At 41.5% G+C, this 22,990-nt stretch overlaps 2 protein-coding genes across 2 annotated transcripts in view; one reads left to right on the forward strand and one right to left on the reverse strand.

Annotated features, from left to right (window-relative positions):
• si:zfos-1056e6.1 (uncharacterized protein LOC107988029 homolog) overlaps positions 1 to 399 on the reverse strand; it is an 8,856-nt gene extending 8,457 nt beyond the window's left edge. Inside the window, exon 1 of the mRNA XM_034881976.1 lies at positions 255 to 399. Coding sequence (XP_034737867.1) covers positions 255 to 339 — 85 coding nt within the window. The 5' untranslated portion in view covers positions 340 to 399. The remainder of the gene's footprint in view (positions 1 to 254) is intronic.
• Positions 400 to 2,929: 2,530 nt separating this feature from the next.
• Positions 2,930 to 22,990, forward strand: part of obscna (obscurin, cytoskeletal calmodulin and titin-interacting RhoGEF a) — a 46,397-nt gene continuing 26,336 nt past the window's right edge. The window contains 32 exon segments of the mRNA XM_034882176.1: positions 2,930 to 3,181; positions 4,085 to 4,202; positions 4,279 to 4,545; positions 4,945 to 5,106; positions 5,294 to 5,398; positions 6,177 to 6,443; positions 6,681 to 6,950; positions 7,429 to 7,695; positions 7,838 to 8,101; positions 8,214 to 8,480; positions 8,760 to 9,029; positions 9,174 to 9,440; positions 9,635 to 9,901; positions 10,474 to 10,746; positions 11,247 to 11,510; positions 11,660 to 11,926; positions 12,296 to 12,562; positions 12,707 to 12,976; positions 14,085 to 14,351; positions 14,495 to 14,770; positions 17,222 to 17,488; positions 17,570 to 17,836; positions 18,292 to 18,558; positions 18,796 to 19,062; positions 19,242 to 19,508; positions 19,732 to 19,998; positions 20,166 to 20,444; positions 20,585 to 20,842; positions 21,003 to 21,269; positions 21,610 to 21,876; positions 22,112 to 22,378; positions 22,670 to 22,936. Coding sequence (XP_034738067.1) covers positions 4,163 to 4,202; positions 4,279 to 4,545; positions 4,945 to 5,106; positions 5,294 to 5,398; positions 6,177 to 6,443; positions 6,681 to 6,950; positions 7,429 to 7,695; positions 7,838 to 8,101; positions 8,214 to 8,480; positions 8,760 to 9,029; positions 9,174 to 9,440; positions 9,635 to 9,901; positions 10,474 to 10,746; positions 11,247 to 11,510; positions 11,660 to 11,926; positions 12,296 to 12,562; positions 12,707 to 12,976; positions 14,085 to 14,351; positions 14,495 to 14,770; positions 17,222 to 17,488; positions 17,570 to 17,836; positions 18,292 to 18,558; positions 18,796 to 19,062; positions 19,242 to 19,508; positions 19,732 to 19,998; positions 20,166 to 20,444; positions 20,585 to 20,842; positions 21,003 to 21,269; positions 21,610 to 21,876; positions 22,112 to 22,378; positions 22,670 to 22,936 — 7,804 coding nt within the window. The 5' untranslated portion in view covers positions 2,930 to 3,181; positions 4,085 to 4,162.

The raw sequence follows: 22,990 nt of genomic DNA on the forward strand, positions 1-22,990 counted from the left end.
GACCTAACTACTACATATCCCCGCCGTATTTTGATTACATCGCCAATACGTCGTTCCGACGTATGTGTGCTAACTGGGTATGCTTGAGGATATTTATTAGAAAAACATAAACGCTCTTCTTATCTCCATTATTATTAGTCTAATGGGTTAAATAAGCATGTTGCCATGGACACACAGACAGAGGACTTCAGTTGCCGAAACAATAAATCACTGCTCTCAAAGTCGAAACACTAGGAGAAACATAGGCTACGAACCGTTTTTATCAAGTCGTCTCAGAGCGATCCAGGCCTTTGATCCACGTGGTGATCTATCAAAACCGACGTTAGACATAATAATCATCCGGACAGCAGCACGAGACACTTGAGTATCCTACCTTTGACAATTGACATCCGGTGTGGGACTTTCAAAATAATGTTTTCAAAATTCACGTTGTCCTCCAATGTTATGTGTCTAGCCAGCGAACAATAGTGACTAAAGTAAAATAATGTGAAATGACTTTTGGTACCCACGGCAGGTCAGTTTTTGAGAAATGTAATGTTAAAACAGGGGATTTTAAGGGCTAGTTGTCTGAGTTTATGTATCCCACTTTTGTGGAAAAAATGGTCCACACAGGCGGAGCGACATATGTTGTAACCTATAGGCCAGGATCTATCAGAGGCGATGAAATCACTGATTATTTATTTTATTATTAATTACGAGTCTGGTGGGTTTAGCGAACGCAGTTTCTCGGACTTTTATGTTTTAAAAAAGGATAATCTTTAACTGAAAATCCTTTCCATTATGTTGTCAGACATTTAGAATATTAATCTGAGTCTGTCAGTAGCAAAACGAGCACTTTTATGAACGTAAATACACGCTGGACAATTATCCTACTTACACTGTAGCTTGTTTCTCTGCTGCCGACTGCAGCGATCTCGTTTAATACTGCATCAATGTCAAAGGAAAATATGTCCTCAATAGTTTTTATTGTATCTGATTCTCAATAAGCGGTTGCAGAAACAAGCCTTAAGCAATAAAGCAAAAGCTGTCAGTAGTTCAGTAGGCCTACATTACAACATTATGAAATATGAAGTGAGTTTCTATCTCGAAATATTAAGACTTTCTATGTTGAAATATTAGGACTATAAGGAATTGATTTTGCAATAGTTAGACTTTATATCTTGAAATATTAGGACTTTTTATCTTGAAATATTAGGAATTTTTATCTTGAAGTATTAGGATTTTTTAATCTTGAAATATTAGGACTTTTTATCTTGAAACATTCCCTTCTGAGGTGTAGTGGAGTGGAGAAGGAAGTAAAAACAGGGGTGGGTCTAGGGGCTCAGCCCCTAATGAGACAGTTCTAGGTCTAGTGTCCCCGTTTTAAGTTTTACAAAAGTAAAACCATTACTTGTTTTGGAGGTACTTGAGAAATCTGGTCACCTTAATCTATCTATCTATCTATCTATCTATCTATCTATCTATCTATCTATCTATCTACTAAGATGATCACTTCTGCAAAACGTGCTGTTAAATGAAAAACCATTTGAGGGCGAGAAACAGAACACACTGTTTTAAATATGTTAATCATTTCTGTATTCCTCTAACCACTGTTAGGTGTCTGGACCAGAGGACATGTGACACACAAAAGGGGGAGGGTTTCCATACACAGATCCAGAGGCTTAGGTGGAGTGTTCAGCTGTTTTGTCAAGTTATAAATTCACTCAACACATCCTCACATTGCCTTAGTTCCTTAAACACTGCTTTATTTTTAGCCTATGTGCACCAGCAATAAGATGCTATACACGAGAAGGCCCACATTTCATGATATCAAGTTGGTTGTCTTCAGTGTGGCGGGACATCTTGGTCCAAGCTGCTTTGGGGACATTTAGGTCTGTTAGAGTGAAATCTTCTAAGGGGTGTGACATCATGTTTTTAAATTAGCATTTAGCAATAACCACTAAACTGTAGTGTATTTAAATTGACTCTTTCCCACTCTAATGTTTAAGAAATCGGCTACAGTAAAAGCTTTGTAATGAATGCGCTGCAGGAGATCTGTAAAATGAGACTGGTTCGTTTCTGTAGGCCAATTCCCTTCTCAGTGACGACAAGTTGTTTTTTTGTACCCCAAGAGATTATCCTGTCGAGTTTCACTCAAGGTAGGAGTGCTAAGTGGCACATGGAGCTGTCTATCAAACTGAGGTGTACACAGTGCTGGGTAGTGCTGGCTTTGTTCTTTCTGGCAGTCTTGTTGTTTTACTGTCATGTAAATAGAAACCTCAGCCCAACATATTTTTGAGTTGGAGGAGCTAGAGGAATAATATTGGCATTACATGGCCACTGTGTGACACTGAATGTTTTCTAGGGGGTGTTTTTATCGAGAGCTTACCAATCATGGGTAGCAAACCACTTTATGCTCTGATGTCACGATATTACCTCACACTGGAATGCCGATCAAGTGTTATTTAAGAGAGGATTCCTGTGTCTTCATATTGTTTAATCTTTTGTGACTTTTCAACGGAAGCAGCGGTGGATACTCCCTGTGGAGATCCACGGACTTTGAACTGTCTATAACCCAAGGTGATTAAATTGCAATAACGTGATTAGTATAATGATAAGAAAGTTCTACTTCAGTCTTGCACCAGTCATTTTAGATCTCTGTTTGAAACAACATTCACTTACTGACACACTTACACTTATTTCAAGCTTGTCTCTCACTCATTCGTGCACACCGGAAAACCATCAAACAACTACGCTAAGCATATTGTATACATTTTGAATTGTTTTTTTTATTATTCCATTGACGCTGGACATGAGCAGCACACCATTTAAACCGGAGCTATCTTTGCCCTCATACTGACAGAAGGCTATTTTGGAGGTTAGTATGGGGGGGAGAGATATGTCAGCTGTTCAGTCCTATGTTCCATCAAAGAAAGAAAAAAAGAGAAAGCACTATAGGCTCTGTGCTTTGGGGACAGGGACGCAGCTTGCAAACCTGGGCATGCTTTCCTTTGGCTAAACGTTTGTTGTTAATCTTTAAAGCTTTGTGTGAAACAAGACAAGACTCAAACAGATCTGTTGCCATGGAGGATGTTTCTATCCTCTTTTTTCAGGTGAAGGTAATTTAATTTTTTTGTCATCGGTGGCACAAGAGGACATGCAAGGATTTATTCTTTCCAGAAAACTCCAGTCTAAGTTGAAGGTTGGTGCATTGCTGCAGGTGATATGACATGTTCTTGTGTTATTTTGGTAGTTTTTTTTAGCATTATCTCTTTGCTTGCATACTTTGATGGAAAATGAACGGATTAAAGTTAAATCATATACTGCACAGTTGTATTATAAGATACACAAAGTTTCACAAAAGGTCAAAGGCTTTCACTCTCAACTGTTTTGAGTTTGCTCAACTCATTACTTTTTTATTTCCATGGTATTTCTTTCCGCTTACTTGCCATGTTAGAGAAGATCTCATTGGCTATCCTGAGCCTGTAGAGGTAATGTAGATAATGGCTAGCAGATTTAGTGCCCTTGTGTGATGCACTACTGTGATGGGATTTTTAGCTGGCCGGTATTGAGAAAGAATGACCCTCCTCTTGGATTACTTTGAAAACCTCATAATAATAGTGGGAGGAACCAACCTCCAAAACGTGTCATGATCTCACATACAGTACATGAATCAGTTAGTGATTAGTGATTGACAGTTCTCATTTGGCCCCTTGTTTGTTTTTTAAAGCTTCCCCTTCTTCCTAGTTCAGTGCATACAGCCTGATGGAAGTGGCATTACAGCTGAGGTATTATATTATATTGGTAGTGCTGAGCTCAGCCAAGTAAGGTGACAAAGATTACTACTTTTTTTTTACGGAGGAGGAATGGCATGCTATCGCAGGGATCAACCCATTTCAAAGTGATGCCATATGTGTATCCATTTTGACGTGCCAATGTTGCCATTTTGGAAGTGATGGTTTTCTGTCATTATAGGCCTGAGAAGAATTGTTTTGGCATTTAAAATGTGTTTTGTCTAAAACAACATGACGATGCGTTTACGGCTGAACCAATTATTTGTTTTCTTCTAAACCGTTACCTGAAATACATTTTCATAATATTATAGTTGTAGTCCTTCTGTGAGAACTGTGGCAACAAGCAACCAAGATTCCCCAATCACACTGAGAGGAGAGCAGGAGGGGGCATGGGAGACAATATACCTGGAGGAATTGTAGCTGCTGCAAGTAAGTTCTCTTTCATATACAAAGTGTAGTAGCAAATGAGTATTTGAGTCTCTAATGCTGCGTCTCTGTGTGCCAGAGAACCGTCTGCGGGTGTTGAAAGGCTTGGAAGATGTGGAAGTGTCTGAGTGTGAGAGCTGCTCCTTTGAAGTGAAACTCAACCTGGCCTATATTGAGGGTGTGTGGACCAGAGATGGGATGCAGCTTAAGTCAAAGCCCAACTGGCGTATCAGCACACATGGGAAGAAACACTCCCTTGTACTGAACAAGGTGGCTTTGGGAGATGCAGGCCTCTTCTCTTTTCAGGCCAACGGCATTCAGACCTCATGCAGACTAAGCGTCACAGGTAAGGTGGCTAAATAGACTGTCCATGTCAAATTTAAGTCAAAGCCAAGACCTGACCAAGGCCTAAACATTCATATGATGTAATTAAAATATGGCCGCACTCTTGTGTTACTACATCATGTAATAGCCTAATGTATACAAATAAAAATGGTTTATACACCTACAAAACTGCCATTCCCATCAGCCTCAGCTGTACATTGTGTTTGATGTTATCTAATGTGAGCATGCTCCTGTGCTAAACTAAGATGGTTAACATGGTTGACATTATGCCTGCTAAACATCAACATATTAGGATTATCGTATAATCATTGCTATAAGAATGATCTGACAAGCAGATTCATACAATTCTGTTGGTTGCTTTGACAAAATTTACAGTAATGGTTTGGTTATCTTCTGCCAGCTAGGGACATCCACATAGTGAAGGAGCTTGAAAATGTTGACACGATGGAGCGTCAACCTGTGAATTTCCTGTGTGAGGTCAACCAGGTGGACTTGGATGGTCGGTGGTACAGAGATGACTGCCGAATTAGACCTGGGGACAACATCAAGATCAGATACCAGGGTGAGAGACCAACCACATGGGTATCACGGGCTTTAGAGTACACTCAACTTTCCAAGCTAAGAAGCTGTGTTTGAGTTGTCATAGTGGTTGTACGGGTCAGTTCCTAAGTCTAAAGAAAATATAAAAAAACTGGTTAAATACAATACATACAAAATGATGAAACATTTTCCTTTGATTTGATTTGCAGGTAAAACTCACACTCTGTTCTTCAAGTCAGTCAGGCCAGAGCATGCTGGAGAGATCAGATTCACTGCAGAGCGTGTCTCGTCCTATGCAACTCTCACAGTCAAAGGTGAGCCACCAGACTGTTAATGTCACGATTTAACATGGATTTATGGTGGGGATGATTTGTGGGGGATGAACTCTCGCCAAAATGCAACCTACGGTCTTTTTGTGAATGTACCCGAGTCAAACTTTTGCTTAAAAGCATAATTAGGACAGAAGCGCCACTAAGATTTACCGTATTCTCGTTTTCCATCAAAAGGCCTTTTGAATGGGAGTGCTGGGGGCTCTTCTATGATCAAAATCAACTTTTTAAACCACTCAGAAGGTTCGACACAACATGAAACTTTGCTCGAAGCATCACCAGGGTCTCTACACATTAAGACAAGCATTGAAAACATTGTTTGTATACACAGAGTTTACTAAAAAGAAAGATTTTAACAACTCACTGTAGCTTTTGTTGTTTACTCCATCCGCCATCTTGTCAGTCCAAAAAAGAGTCAATCTCCAAACGCGAATGAGGAAATGTCATTCTTATATGAGGCTCTTTTTCAACTACAAGGTCAATATTGTTTTTCAGTAATGAAACAATAACAAATTATCCATGCATTTATCTAGAACTAAGCTTTAGGAGCTTTCCCTCTTTACTCTCCTCCCTTGACTATTTTTGACTTGCTAGATGGACGGCAACCGGAAAAACCAACAGCTACAGTGAGTTGTTAAAACCGTTCTTTTTAGTAAACTCTGTTTACACAAACAATGTTCTCAATGCTCGAGTTCAAGTGTATGGTATCATAGAAGTGCCCCTAGCACTTGCATTCAAAACAGCCTGTTCCTCCCTTCTTCAGAGCTCCCAGTCCAAATAGTGCGTCCGCTGAGGGTCAAGATAGCCATGTATCGTCACCGGGGTCTGCTGGAGTGCCAGGTGTCACGGCCTAATGCTCAGGTCCGGTGGTACAAGAACAGGAAGGAGCTCCAGCCCAGTAAAAAATACCAACTGATCAGCCAAGATGTCTACAGGCAGCTGACCATCGACAACGTCTGCTCTTCAGATGAGGACACCTACACCTGTGATGCTGGAGATGACAACACCTCTTGTCAGCTTCTCGTGGAGGGTAAGCTGCCTGCTGTCACAGCAGTCAAATTAAATGAGGTGTATGGCCTACTGTACATGTACGCATTCATGTACCCAAAAAATACTTACTGTATTCATGTGTAATGCCCATGTGCACATGCGTTTCTAATATGTACATTATACAATCAAGAGTGTTTTCTGTAATGTTATATTTAACTATGTTAAAGTCAGGAGTTGTATTCAGTAGTTGTAATGTGTATTATGGCTGTACATGCAGAGCAGGCTATCAAAATAGTGAGGGGGATGAGCTCAGTGGAGGTGATGGAGCCAGAGCCAGCGCTGTTCCAAGTGGAGACCAGCCTGAAATCAGGAAGGCCCCCCCGGTGGACCCTGAACGGTGAGGTGCTGGAGCCTAGCGCAGCAGTAAACATCGACAGGAAAGGCACCCTCCACAGCCTCTGTCTCACCTCCACGGAAAGCTCCATGTCGGGCCCCATGCTCTTTGTAGCTGGCAAGAGTCGTTCCACTGCTCAGCTTACCGTCAAAGGTGAGTTGGCTGAACCTGGGGTGAGAATGGAAGAGAGACCGTGAATAAAGCACTTTGAATTTGTCAATGAGATCTGCATTCCTTTTGGATGAAATGATTACAGTAAAAATAAATTATAGCGCAAGCTAGATAGGCTAGCCAGGTAACGTTAGCTTAATAACGTTACCCAGCGAGGCTAATTTGCAAACGGATAATTACTGAAATACGTTATACCAGTTTGGTCTATATTGATGACGTTCCACTTCCGGGATAGTTCAAGTGCCGTTGCATATTCCGCTGGATGTTTCTCTTTTTAAACCGGATGTCCCACACCTTCCACTTTCTTTGCACTGGCATTGTAAACTCCTGTTGATTTATCAGGACTATGGTTAACTGCTCCTCAGATCTCTGCAGGGTGAATCCAGACAGCTAGCTAGACTATCTACTATATGTTTTGCAGGAGTGTGTCATTAAGCAGCTTTACCTCTCTCCCTTCTAGAGCGACCTCTCCAGGTTGTCCGCCACTTGGACGATGTAGAGGCAAAAGAGAGCAGCTCTGTGACTCTGAGCTGTGCATTTTCCCCGTCTCCCAGGGTGGTGCGGTGGTTTAAAGGGCGTACGGCTCTGAAGACCTCGAACAAGTACAGCATGAAAAGGGAAGGGAAGCGAGCACAGCTGACCATTCATGGCTTGACAGGAATGGATGCAGGACAGTACCGCTGCATGGCTGGGGGCTCACAGAGCACAGCTCATGTTAAGGTTGAGGGTAGGTTAAACATGGTTTGGGAAAAAATTGAGATAAAGTAATAACACTTTCTACATAGGAGATTTCTTTTTAGTTTTATATTACCTACCTGTGTATGTTCAGTTGATGATTTAGCGTCATGTATTTCCCCCTTTTATTGAAGTGCGAACACTGAAGTTAGTCAAACACTTTGAGCCAGTGGAAATAGAGGAGGATGGCATGGCAACATTCTCCTGTGAGCTCAACTATGTGGTCGCCAACGTGGAGTGGCTCCTCAACAACGTTCGCCTCTATTGCAACGCCATCAACAGGATCCGGCACATGGGCACTATGCACAGCCTCACAATAAAGGCGCTGCGACCACAGGAGAGCAGGGTCACATTCAAAGCCGGCCTTCTCTCTGAGACAACCACCTTAAAGGTCAAAGGTCAGCTTGGGGAATAACTGAAGTGTATGATTAGTTTTTCCTGATACTTGCATTTCTATTTGTTCATTTCTGAGAAACATGCACACTTTATGTATGCTGATCTTGGCTCCAGAGCGCCCAGCAGTGTTCCTGAGGTCTCTGGAGGATGCAATAGGAGAAGAGCAAGGGGAAGTCTGCCTGCAGTGTGACATTTCCAAAGAGACAGTGACCCCTGTTTGGAGGAAGGATGGTATGGTCCTTACCGCTGATGATAAACATGAGTTACTCCAGTTTGGGAAGTCCATGGCATTGATCATCCATTCCCTGAGTAAGGATGATGCTGGACTGTACACCTGTGACTTGGGAACCAGCCAGACCAAAGCCAAAGTTACTGTACATGGTGAGTAGTAGGAACAATAATTTTGGTTATTTGGAAGTCTTGAAAATTAAGCTGTACCACCAAATTATTGATAAAATGATGAAAGTAACTTTTAGATGGTCACTTTTGAATCGTAAACCTCAAGTAACATTCTTTTTTAAACTGACAAGAAGGTACTCAGTTATTCTGTTGTTAAAGTTGTTAAATTCCTTTCTGTGGTGTTACAGTAAATGTCTCGCTCACTGTAATGGTACTCTTTAAATATATATAACACTGTTTTGTTATAATATTTGTCTACAGACTTACATATCACTATTGTTCAGCGTATGAAGACAATAACTGTCTTTGAAGGCGAAAGTTGCACTTTTGATTGTCAACTCTCTCATGATCTTAATGATGAGCCTACCTGGACCATCAATGGCCAGGTGTTGGTCACCAACAGCCGTATCCAGGTTATCAACAATGGCCGCAACTACAGGATGACCATTAAAGATGCTATACCAACTGACGCTGGAGACGTGATCTTCACAATCAAAGACTTGAGCTGTAGGACCATGCTCTTTGTTAAAGGTGAATATCTGTCTTTCTCAGAAAACAAGATAAGCACTCTTTTGTCCGTGTTTGTAGGGATACCTGTCTGTGAGTTTTATTTTAAAATACGCAATTTGGTAGATGCATTTAAGCAACCAAGCTCTCCACTCTCCTCTCTTTTAGAGAAGCCAGTGCACATCTTTAGGGAGCTGCTGAATGTCAAGGCGGTACCTGGCGAGGATGCAGAGCTGAGCTGTGAGATCACCAAACCAGAAGTCACAATCCGTTGGCTGAAAAATGGCCATTTGATCAGGCAGAGCCCAAAGTATGAAATGAGTGTGGAGAAGAACTTGGCGCGATTGGTGATCAAGAATACCACCATCAGAGACTCTGGAGAGTACTGCTGTGAGGCCGACGGCATTGCCTCACGTGCCAAGCTGGAGATCAGAGGTAGGTGAGGGCTTTTGAAATAATGTTTTTGAATATGTTAGATGATGACTAATACAATGCAGGGTTCATGCTGTAGTGTTGTGCAAATCAATGTTGCTGTCCAGTGTTTTGTCCTATTTTGCAATGCGGGTCAACGACTGAAGTAGGAAGTGTATAGCTTAACTCAATTTCCTGAACTTCATTTTACCTTTCAGAACTTCAGCACACATTTGCGAGGGAGGTAAGGGACACACGAGCAGAGGAAAAGGGTAAAGTGACCCTGGAGTGTGAGACCAGGCGGCCAGCCAAGCGGGTGATCTGGCTGAAGGGCATGGTGGAGCTGAGGTCTGGTAGGAAGTATGTCATCAGGCAGAAGAGAGTGGTGCTGTCCCTAACCATCACTTCACTGGAGAAATCGGACACAGATGTATACACGTGTGATGTCGGTACAATGCAAAGCCGGGCACAGCTGACTGTGCAGGGTAAGAACATAGTGAAGGGAACACTGGGCATTGCATTGCTGTGGTTTAGGTTAAAACTATCTGTATGTGGGCCACATCAGAATGGGTCTGTGTGTTAATTGTACATTAAGGTGTAGGAGAACATCTGGGATATTTTAGCCCCTTAAACAGAATGAAAAATTGATTTGTAAATACTCAACAATAAAAAGAAGGAATATACATGTAATAGCTGACATATGGAACCATGCAGCCATTGCCGGATATGATAGAAGTTACTGCAACTCTAATTTATCAAACTGCTGCTTAATGTGTTCTTTTTAGACTAGTAAATATCCAAATATCCAAAAGTTATAGGCTACTCACTGCCCATTAAAGTCTTGATTTCAAGGGCCTCAATTATTTAAGTGAGAGATGATATATACTAACATAATTACATGTCAGAGAAATTGTATATCCCCACTGTGGCTAGAATGCCACAAATCATTTCCTAAAATGACCCCTTAAAGCAAATTTGAGTGTAATTTTCAGTGAACTACATGTATATTCTGTTCATGGGATTTATGACTTTTCCATCTTTTCTATGATTCTCTCAGGTCAGAAGGTGTTGATCCTGGATGAATTAGAGGATGTAGAGTGTCTAGAGGGTGACACAGTCACATTCAGGTGTCGAATTTGTCCCAGTGATTACATTGGGGTCAAGTGGTATCTGGACGAGACTTTGCTGTACACCAATGAGCTCAATGAGATCCAGATGTTGCCAGGAGGCTTCCACACCCTCACATTTAGACAACTTGCCCGCAAAGACACTGGCACTGTCTCGTTTGCAGCAGGGGACAAAAGATCGTACGCCTCAATGTTGGTTAGAGGTGAGGCTTTAATGTGCCAGAGTTTTAATGTGTATTTTCATAAAACTAATGATGATAATAACTTTTATTTATATAGCGCCTTTCATGAAACCCAAGGACACTTTACATAATTACGGTGGCTATACTAAGGTAGGTTGTAGGCTGTGGTGAACAAGTGGTGTTTCGTTTTTGTTTTGGACCAAAAAAGGGATTTGTAGGTGAGAAGGAGGATTATATATTTGATGCAGGACTTAATTGGGAGCCAGTTGAGGAGTGTTGGGGTGATGTGCTGCCACGTCTTGGTGTGGGTAAGGACCCTGGCGGCAGAGTTTTGGACATACTAGAGCAGGTCTAAGGTTTTGCTGGAGAACCCAGAAAGGATTCCATTGCAGTAGTCCAAACGGGAGGTAATGAAAGCATGTATGAGGGTTTCTGCCATGGAGTCACAGAGTGATTGCCTTACTCGGACTCTGTTTAGATGTTACATTTTCTAATTTGGCTTTATTTCTTTATATTATCAGAGAGACGTCCCACCATCATTAAAGCGCTTGAAGACTGTGAGGCTATTGAAGGAGGTGGTTTGGTTTTGTCTTGTGTGGCCTCCAAGCCATGTCACATCTTGTGGTACAAAGATGGCTGCCTGATGTGGAACTCTTCAAGGTATTTTGCCAGTCGTTCCGGCTGTGAGGCCCGGCTGACGATTCGGGAGGTCTGCAACAACGATGCCGGAGTGTACGAGTGCAGTGCCGGATCTGTTACAACTAGGGCTGTTGTAACTGTCAAAGGTTATTACAAGGACTAGTATTTCTAACTATTGGCCAACATTAAATGCTAGAGGGATGTGAATGCTTATACACTGAAACTGATTATACAGGTAACATTTGTTTTAAGCATTAGTATCCATCTGTCTTTTCTATTTATTGTCTTTTTTAAGCCATCCCAGCAGAGTTCACCCAGTCTCTTAAGACTATGGAGGCCAAAGAGGGAGAGACCGTGACCCTGACCTGTGAATACTCTCTGCCTGGGGTCCAGTTCCACTGGAGGAGAGGTTTTGAGAGTATCAGGCCTGGAGATAGGTACCTGATGAAACAGAGAAAGACCATTAATTCCCTGACAATCAAAGCCCTGAAGCCTGATGATTCAGGAGAATATACCTGTCAGTGCAGAGACCACCATACTACAGCAAGCCTCAAAGTCCATGGTGTGTTATCAACTTTTTCTTAGCTTCTTGTGGATTTTACCATACCTAATTTTACCAAAAATATAGTTTCATCAAAACACACTTTTACAGTATATTTGAAAGTCAATTTAACATTTTCTCCACAGATTTGCTGTTGTGCTCTGCAATAATATTTATGCTTCTCAGTCTATGGTATATATTATGGCCTGAGGTAGTTGGCCACTTGTCATGAACAGCAGAACATGGAGCCAGTTCACAAGACCATTCTATTATTTTATTGAGTGTTCTGGTTTAACATGTTTTTGCTGACAGGCTGGCATACTTTGCACAGCATAACCATTTTCGTTTTCCTTCTAACTGTATTTAAAAAAGTCACCTCTTGCTTTCCAGCTGTTCCTATTACATTTGTACAACAGTTAAAGGACATGCAAGCAGAGGAGGGAAGCAATGTCCTATTGCGCTGTGAGCTGTCTAAACCTGGAATTCCAGTAGAATGGAGGAAAGGACATGATCTGTTAAAGAATGGCGTTAAGTACCAGATAAGGAAAAGGGAGACCAGCCTGGAGCTTCTGATTTGGAAGCCTGTTCCTGACGACAGTGGGGTCTACAGCTGTGTGTGTGCTGATCAAATGACATCTGCCACTGTCAAAATCACTGGTAGGACATCATTTACAAATAGGCTAATGGTGTTAAGTGATGTTGTGGGTTAGGCTTAAAATCATTTCAACAAATGTTGATAATTATAAATATTTCATCATGAATGAATATTATCTTAACATATGGTCACCCATGACTCCACAGCTCTCCCAGTTACCTTCAAGCAGAAGCTGAGGAATGTCCTGGTTGAGGAGGGCAGCACTGCGGCTTTACGCTGCGAGCTGTCCAAGTCTGGTCACGCTGTGGAGTGGAGGAAGAGGGGGAATGAACTCATCCGGAGTGGGGAGAAATATCAAATGCGGCAGAGAGACATGCTTATTGAACTGAGGATCTTTGATGTTACACCTGAGGACAGCGACATCTACACATGCATGTGTGGGAACATAGAGACCACTGCAACACTGACTGTTAATGGTAGGCATTTGTTATTGACAGTTTCATTGTGTTCTATTTTTTCCTTATTGAAGCAGTTGTATTAATTTTTGATCTGTAATGCTCCCTGTACAGTATCAAGGAGGTTACTTTCAAAAAGTATGTGACATTAAACATAGCAAAACAGAATTAAAAGAGCATTACAAAACTGATTTGAATTAGATAACTTTTCTATACAATATGTACGTGAGCCTCACCAACTGTGCATGGAAGCTTCTTTTGTCACAATAAACAAAATAAATATGTATAAATTAAAAGTAAGGTATCTGATTTCCCCCATATCGCCCCGTCCTAAGTTAAAATGTAAAAATACTCTGGTTTTGATGTAGAATCATGCAGCAAGTACAGAACTGAAAATATAATAGTTGCTACTGTAACTTTCCATCATTTAGCAAGATACTAAACTACATATGCATTATTCTCACCAGTGCAAAGCTCAGTCATGTAGAAGCAAAAGAACACATTGCACAATGATACATAAAAATGGTCTACTATAAGTGTATTTTTTGGCAAAATGGAAGTTATCACTGTGTTGACACGGTATGATTCCAAGTTTGTAGTAAATTCCAAGAAACAAATCGGAAGATTCCTGGAAAAGAAATGGAGGGAAAATTAGGAAAATATACTATGACAACAAACAATGAAGATCTTTAATACCTGGTCACATTTCCACTTTGCTGCTTCCTGCAAAGCCATGCTGAAGTTATTTATCTTTTTTTTTAATTCAATATATTTAATCTGATGTTTGTTTTTACTGTGTGTACTTACATGCGAGCCATGTCAAAGCAGAATTCAGGAAATTGTGCCGGTCACTCACCCTTTTTAACAGCCCTACTCAGCTGCAATTCGTTTTCAACTCAAAGTAGAAAGTTAATGCAATGAACTGGAATTTGCAAAGTGTTTTTGGCTTATCATGGAGTACACAGCGTGTACGCAGCACGTTACCCGGCACGGTCTTTCCAACAATAGGTGGCTACGTTTTCTAATTGTTTATCCAGCTTTCTAGCATAGCTACATGTAATTGCTGTTAATTCAATTCTTGTGATTATTAATTTCTTTCTCATGACCTAACTTTATCTTTGGATGTTAGCTCTTCCCATCATCTTTAAGCAAAAACTGAAGAACCTCCAAGTAGAGGAAGGACATAACATCACACTATATTGTGAGATCTCTAAAGCGGGAGTCCCAGTGGAGTGGAGGCTTGGAGGAGATCTGCTGGAGAACGGAGAGAAGTACCAGATTAAGCAGAGGGACTCAGCCCTGGAGTTGATCATCAGAGATGCTGAACCAGAGGACAGCGGGATCTACACCTGTGTTTGTAGAGAGCAGAGAACAAAGGCCACTGTTAAAGTTATCGGTATGTTCAATGTGTGAGACAAGCGTAGTGAAGCACACTCTGTAGTTTTTTTGTTTATTGAGCTACCATATTAAGTGCTTTTTTAATGATCTTGCCTGTTTTCGGATTCACGTGTATAAACAGTATTGTGTTTGGTTCAACAGCTGTTCCCGCCACATTTAAAGTAAGTCTGAAGACCCAGGAGGCCGAAGAATGTTGCAGTGTGACATTACGCTGTGAGCTTTCAAAGAAGGGAGTCGCGGTACAGTGGCAGAGAGGGACTCAGGTGCTGTCTGGAGAGATGTATCGAGGAAAGTATCAGATGAAGCTGGAAGAAAAGATAGCTCAGATGACTATTCTCAACATCCAACCAGAAGATGCAGGGAAATACAGCTGCCTCACAGGAGATGAGAAAACCACTGCTGAAGTCAAAGTAAAATGTAAGTTTAAAGCGTGCAAACAAACAACAGAATATATTTAATTTCTCTTGCTCATTTCAGCGTATATCTTAACAGTTGTTGTTATGGGTGCATCCTTAGATAGTCCATGTCTCAGTATCTCTCTTATTACTGAAGTTGTGCACCTGTGACTTAGTGATACAGAACTAGAGATCCATTAGACTTCAAATGTCTGTGTGCATTTTACGTAGTGCAAAATCCCAAATCCCATACCTGTGAAACCAAAGTGTTACATGTTGGATGGCTTCAATGAGAGGAACAGGAAAATGGCAGTGCCTGCCTCCTTGTATTGCAACACAATAAAAATCAAGGTGCCCGTTTGATTAAGATGAAATGGCAAGTTGAATGCAATCAATGACAACAGGGTTTTCTAATATACCCACAACAGCACTTCCCGTGACATTTAAACGAGAGGTCCAGCACCTGGTGGTGAAAGAAGGGGACAGTGCAGTGTTCTGCTGTGAGCTCTCCAAACCTGGAGCTCTAGTGGAGTGGAGGAAAGGCAGAGTGATCCTGAAGCCTGGAGAAAAATATGAGCTGAAGCAGGAGGGACCTTTCACTAAACTGGTTGTCAACAACGTAGAGGAGAACGATGCTGGCAAATACATCTGCAAGACTAAAGACAGCCAATCGACTGCTGAGCTCACTGTAAAAGGTAAACAAAATTCAAGTCTCCCCCATGTGTTAGATGCATTATTTTGTGAAGCACATTTCTTCCTTTTAAAAAAAATGTTACCCCAATATATTCAACAGAATCACCTGAGCGCAGACGCCAAAGAGGTCAGCTTTAATTATGTACAATAAAAAAACAAAATAGACCTAGTGGGTATGAGCACTGTGTGAGCCCCACTATGTAGATAATTGTTCCATACCTTGTCCTGCCTATGGCCTAATGTCACAGTACTCTGTGTGTACTGTACATTACTCCTCATCAGCTGGGTGAAAAGATACAGTAGATATACATATAGGATGTAGATTCATATGGGATGTAATAGTACAATTAGATACATCCCACACGGTTCTGTAACTCAACAAATATTAGTACTAACCCAAGTGTTTTTCATGTAAGCGATATTACATGTATTTTTAATATGTAATATCAATCATATAATCCATTCCACTGAATACTTAGTAGTAGAAAAAAAAAGGATTTTGAGCATGACAGATTGTTTTGTGAGTATGCCGTGTGGCTTACATCACTGTTGCCATGTAATATTTGTTATTTTGTCAAACCGAAGACAAGTAAATGTGTTATTGAATCAGGTGAATTCGGTAGAAATTTGCATGATCAGATAATAATTGTTACCATATTTCCATTTAAGCTGTTTTGGTCCGGAAAAGATATGCTCTCCATCGATCCTTATTTGGTCCTTTTATTTTCTCTAAAGATTTAAGCTGCTCAGGCTGCAAAAAAACGTTCTCATTTTGAGAACTCATTCTAATGGGATTATTAATTTTATTAAAGTGTAGGGTAGACCTTTTTGTCTTTTATTACTTTGAATTCTCAAAGAACATGATGATTTCATCTGATCTTTAGTAAGATTTGACTCTGATTGACAGGTTTACCACCAAGTTTTAAGATGCCCCTAGTTAACCAGGAAGTGACAGAGGGCAACAGTGTGGTGCTGCGCTGTGAGCTCAACAAACCTGCCCCTTCAGTGGAGTGGAGGAAAGGAGGAGAACTGCTGAAGAACGGAGACAAGTACCAGATGAGGAAGAAGGACCTGCAGGTGGAGATGAAGATTGCGGACCTCGGTCTGGACGACACTGGAGACTATACCTGTATATGTGGAGAACAGAGTACCAAAGCTACGATCATTGTGAATGGTGAGTACTGCACACACCACAATAAATTGCATTGTTCTTCTTGAGTGCACTCAAAGAGCTCATGAATATACAGTATACCAAAAGGTAAAATATAAACATGCTAAACACAACTGAATCTTTCAGTAAAGAATAAAACACAGAACTAGATGCAAATCAGACAAAGCTGACATTTTAAATGTTGAGCTATTGTTTAAGTGGATTTCACCACTTGTGTAGGAGAAATACATGGTGTAACATTTAGTTGGTTGAAAGTTGGAATATACTGTATCAGTGCAGTAGGGGGACATAAGGGATTAACGTCTAGGCCGTTATACAACAACTTCCAAGAATCGTGGGAACAAATAGTAGTAGAGATCCAGACCATCCACTGATATTGTTTTTACTTTGGTGGCATCCTTGCCATTGTACTTGGCAGAACTTCGAAACAGTGTGGCTTGTATTGTCCCCTCTTTCTTTCTGGATGATGTTTCTGATGTTACTTGAATGCTTATTGGTCTATATTGTATATGGTTGGGTTAACATGACTTTAACAGTGTCAGGATTGGAGAACAGCGGACATAAACATCTTTTTAATCATTTTGATTTTTTTCCTGTGGTCTGCTCCAGAGCGGCCCATCAAATTCCTTCAAGAACTGAAGAATATTCAGGTGCAGGAGGGCAATGGAGTGACGCTCTGCTGCGAGCTTTCCAAACCAGGCATTCCAGTGCAGTGGAAGAAGGGAGACAATGTGTTGACCAACGGGGAGAAATACCAGATAAAGCAGAGCGGCACCACCCTGGAGCTCCTCATCAGGAAAAGCCAGCCTGAGGACAGTGGCACATACAGATGTGTTTGTGAAGACCTAAAAACGACTTGCACTGTCATCATCACTGGTGAGAACCATTACACATTATGTAATACAATTTTGCTTTGGCAATTTACACATTTAATACAGTTTTTGCATTGTTTTTCAGCGATCCCAGTGACTTTCAAGCAAAAGTTGAAGAACCAGGAAGCTGTGGAGGAGGGCAGTGTGATACTGCGCTGTGAGCTTTCTAAACCAGGAGTTTCAGTTGAGTGGAGGAAAAATGCTCAACTTCTGAAGGAAGGAGAAAAATACCAGATGAAGCAAGAAGGCAGGATGGCTGAGATGATAATCACAAATTTAACTCTCTCAGATTTGGGGGAGTACAGCTGTTTTGTTGGCACTGCTGTGACTTCAGCTGACATCAAAGTAAGAGGTATGTTTCCCTACAGCCATTCCATGGATAGACACAGCTCGGAATTTTGTTTCTCAACCACAGCGAGAGAGACCTGGTATTTCCTACAAAAGTAAACATGGATGTATTAATAATACATATAAATTATTATTTATTATATTATTATTGTGTGGAAAAATGAGGTGTCCCAACCGGCAGCGTCATATAGACGCCCATCAAGAGTCAGGTTCTGTCAGAGGTTTCTGCCTGTTAAAAGGAAGGTTTCCTTGCCACTGCTGCAATTAATGCTTGCTCTTGTGGGGAATTGTTGGGTCTCTGTAAATTATACAGTGTGGTGTAGACGTAGACTGTATATAAAAGGTGAAGACCTACTCTACCTGTAAAGTGTCCTTAGATAACTTCTGTTATGATTTGACACTATAAATAAAATTGATTTGAATTGCGAGTGAGCGTTTTTTAATTTTTTTTCCCCTCAGCAATTCCTGTAACATTTAAACAAGCACTGGAGAATTTGGAGGTAAAAGAAGGAGACAGTGGAGCTTTCTGCTGTGAGCTCTCCAGACCTGGAGCTCCAGTTGAATGGAGGAAAGGCAGAGTCATCCTCAAACCTGGATACAAATATGAGATGAAACAGGAGGGACGTCTCACTAAACTGATCATCAACAACATGGAGGAAAGTGATGCCGGGAAATATACTTGCAAGACTAAAGACACCCAATCAACTGCTGAGCTCACCGTCAAAGGTAAAGTAGAAACCCTACGCTGAAGAAATTGATCTAAGCCTTTCTTAGATATCCTTTCCCATTTGATTTAATTGAAATTGAAAGAACTCACAAGATAGGATAAAGTAAAATGATAAGAACCAATAAAAGCTGTAAAACAATTTAAAAGTAGGAGTATGAAGTTCAATAAAATAACAGCAACTAATTATTTGAACATTTTTGAAGAAAACAACCAGTCTGTGTTTCTTCTCCTTGCAGCTCCTCCCATCCAATTCAAGACAAAGTTAAGGAACCAGCAAGTGGAGGAGGAGAATAGCGTGATGTTGATCTGCGAGCTGTCAAAGCCCGGCCTTGCTGTGGAGTGGAGGAAAGGACAAGAGCTGCTGAAGAATGATTTCAAGTACCAGATTAAAAATCGAAACAGCAGTATGGAACTTATCATCAAAAACACACAGCTAGAGGACAGCGGAATTTACAGCTGTATCTATGGCGACATCAAGACCACAGCCAACATCACCATTACACGTAAGGGAAGAAATTCAGGCACTTTGTGTTTTTTATCTTATTAAGCTCTTTAGAATCTAAGAATCTATTTTATTTGCTTTTTAAAACCAAACCACAGTGGTTTGACCTTATGCCAGTTTTAGGCAGGTTAACATATAAACAAACCAAAAAAAACAATACAACATAAACTTTTGCCACAGCTATCCCCCTCACCTTTAAAATGGGTCTGAAGAACCAGGAGGCCCCTGAAGGAGGCAATGTGACCCTTCGCTGTGAGCTGTCCAGGGCTGGGGTGCCTGTGCAGTGGTGGAAGGCGGAGGACCAGCTCTATCCCGGGGGAAGATATCAGATGACATTGAAGGGGAGGACAGCCGAAATGCACATCAAAAACATCCAGCCCGAGGATGTTGGGGAGTACAGCTGCGTCTTGGGGGAGCAGAAGACCACGGCTGAAGTCAACGTGAGAGGTATTTCACATGTTGCCATTTATTTTACAGCTTATACTTAACGCTTAATTGTGTTAAGTGGCTAACGTTTTTGCTAATGTTTTTTTTTTTTTTATATCCATCTATTGCCAATGCTGCTCTGTGTTCTCTGAGAACATTACTATTTCACTGTATTTCTGTTGCTTTGGCAAGCTGTTAACAGTAGGAAAACTTAAGTTTATTACTTCTTTCCTTCTGTTACCAGCGGCAGCATCAGTGTTCTTTGAGAAGGAACTGGAGAGCCAAGCGGTGATGGAGGGGAAATCTGTGCTGATGTCTTGTGAAGTTTCCAGTGCTAATGTCCCTGTCACTTGGAAGAAGGACAACAATGTGGTAGAAGGTGAGCGATACATTTTAAAGAAGAAAGGCCCCACACACACCCTGGAGATCAAGAAACTGCTAATGGAGGATGCTGGAGAGTACTGCTGCATCTCCAGAGGCAAGAAGACCACTGCCAAGCTGATTGTGAGGGGTAGGTGGTTACTATTAGAATTGTATTCCTCATTTACTTATATATTTGACTAACTCATTTACATTACAAGAAATGAAGCATGAACAAAACCTCATCATCTAAATTGTAAATATTTCCCATTCCATCTCTAAAAAGCCAGCTGTATATAGCTTCCTCTTCCTCCACAGAGCGCGTGCGGATTGTTACAGAGCTGCAAGGTATAACGGTGACAGCGGGTGAGGATGCAGTGTTTGTGTGTGAGCTGAGCCATGCAGACGTGAGTGAGGGTGTCTGGTGGCTTGGCTCCAGCCCTCTGCAGAAGAACGAGATGAACCAGATGACGTGCCAGGGTCGCCAGCACCGACTTGTCCTTACTATGACAACACCTGAGGAGACGGGCATTGTGGCATTTGTGGTTGGGGAGGAGAGAACCTCTGCACGTCTGCTAGTTGTTCCTAAGGTCCAAGGTAAGCAGAAACATACTGAATAGAGGGTGTAGCTTAAAAAAAATATATTAATCATTCAGAATTCAGTTATGTGTAAGTTCAGCTAAAATGAATTCCTCAGAACCAGACGTTCTTAAGTGGCATTTGATTTCACATTCTAGTTTTATTTGAGGAAAAGCCTAAAGACGTTGTGATCACGGAAGGAGAGACGGCTACTTTGTCCTGCACAACCTCGGATTTCACATCCCCTGTTACCTGGACCCGCAACCACATCCCTCTCCGAAATGGTGATAAATATGAGATACTTAAGAAGGGAAAAGTAAACCTATTGCTTATCCGTGATGTGGATCCCCTGGATACTGGCACATACTGCTGTGATACAGGAGATGTGCAGACGAGTGCTATACTTACTGTAACAGGTAAAAATAGAAGTAATGTTGCTTTTAGATAGTGGATGAATGCTCCACGCTCAAATGGAAAAAGGTAGATACTGTAAAATATACCTTCTTCCCTTGGAATGCTAACAGCCTAAATACTACATTATTACACCAAATGTCTCTTATTGTCCTATTTTCCCAGAGCTCCCGCCATTCTTTCAAGAAGAATTGCAGAGTGTGGAAGTTGAGGAGGGAGGTACAGCCTCTCTTTACTGTGAGCTTTCTAAACTTGGAGTGCCGATTCAGTGGAAGAAGAACAGGCTCCCAATAAGAGCCAGCAGAAACTACGAGATCAGGCAGGATGGCTGCCTCCTCCAGCTCCACATCAAGGATCTCAGACTTGAGGACAGTGGAAGCTACTCATGTCAAGCAGGAAGTGCAGAGACCACTGCTACTGTGACAGTGAAAGGTGTGTGTACATGTCACAGTGAACAATTGTGCAAGACACAAAATGTAATGTTCTGCAAATTTTAGTACATCAGAATACTCTGTCACAAAAAAGTAATGTATCTGTGAGTAAAGGTACTTTCCTGTGATTGTGGACTTCCTGGAAGTCATTGCATTTTTTTTAAATAGTAATTGCACCACAAATTTTCCTAAATGTAATGAGATTCAGTATATTTTGTCAGCAGTGAATGTTGTCTAGGCCAAGTGCAGTGAACCTCTTGCTTTGAAATGTTTTATGTACTATTATAAACTAACATGCTGAACTGGATATACAATTTTGTCCTTCCCAACCTTTTTTTTAGAGCTTCCTCCATTTTTCAAGAGAGAATTAAAAGGTGTGGAGGCTGAGGAGGGAGGTGCAGCCTGTCTGTCGTGTGAGCTGTCTAAACCTGGAGTGTCAGTACAATGGAAGAAGAACAGGCGGCCACTGAGAGCCAGCAGGAAGTATGAGATGAAACAAGATGGCTGCCTCCTCCAGCTGCACATCAAGGATCTCAAACCTGAGGACAGCGGCAGCTACACATGTCAAGCAGGGAGTGCAGAGACCACTGCTACTGTGTCAGTGAAAGGTGTGTGTGTGCATTTGGAGAATTATGACTTAAGTATTAGAACTGCATACATTTAGCGTGTAGTGCTTTCCTGTACTTATCTGGTCTATCTGGTAGCCACTATGTTATCCTACCCACCCACGTAGAAAAAAGGTTTTCCAAAACAACAGTTCAAATTCTGTCCTGGCGAGGTTTTGAGCACTGTTCCCATAACATGTACAGTACAATTGTGTTTTTTTATTTTCCATTTTCCCAGAGCTCCCTCCATTCTTTAAGAAAGACATAGTTAGTGTGGAGACTGAGGAGGGAGGTACAGCCTCTCTGTGCTGTGAGTTGTCTACAGCCGGAGTGTCAGTACAATGGAAGAAGAACAGGCTGCCACTGAGAGTGAACAGGAAGTACGAGATGAAACAAGATGGCTGCCTCCTCCAGCTCCACATCAAGGATCTCAAACCTGAGGACAGCGGCAGCTACACATGTCAAGCAGGAAGTGCAGAGACCACTGCTACTGTATCAGTGAAAGGTGTGCGTGCATTTGGAACTAACAATTTAGTGTTTGCTCTGCATGCAATTAAGCACACAACAAAATTCAATGTACATTGTTGAGATTGTCTGAAGTTTATGAAATGTATTAGGTTGCTATCCTAGCAATTTGGCCATCTGCACTGCAAGTTGGTGTTTCCACCAACTTGATAATGTCTATATTACCAAATGCTTTTTCTTCCATTTGTTAGGTCTCAAGCTCCCTCTGACTGCACTTAAGATGTACAGTATAATTGTGTTCTTTTTCCCCAATCCATACCCATTTTTGCAGAGCTCGTACCATTCTTTAACAAAGAGTTACTAAGCGTGGAGGCTGAGGAGGGGGGTGCAGCCTCTCTGTGCTGTGAGCTGTCCAAAACTGGAGTGTCAGCACAGTGGAAGAAGAACAGGCTGCCACTGAAAGCAAACAGGAAGTATGAGATGAAACAAGATGGCTGCCTCCTCTGGTTATACATCAAGGATCTCAAACCTGAGGACAGTGGAAGCTATACATGTCAAGCAGGAAGTGAAGAGACAACTGCTACTGTATCAGTGAAAGGTGTGTGTGCATTTGGCAACGAGATGAAATACAGTGTTAGAAATGCATGCATTC

The sequence above is a fragment of the Etheostoma cragini genome, chromosome 9 (genome assembly GCF_013103735.1).
Source record: "Etheostoma cragini isolate CJK2018 chromosome 9, CSU_Ecrag_1.0, whole genome shotgun sequence".
In the NCBI taxonomy this organism is placed as follows: domain Eukaryota; kingdom Metazoa; phylum Chordata; class Actinopteri; order Perciformes; family Percidae; genus Etheostoma; species Etheostoma cragini.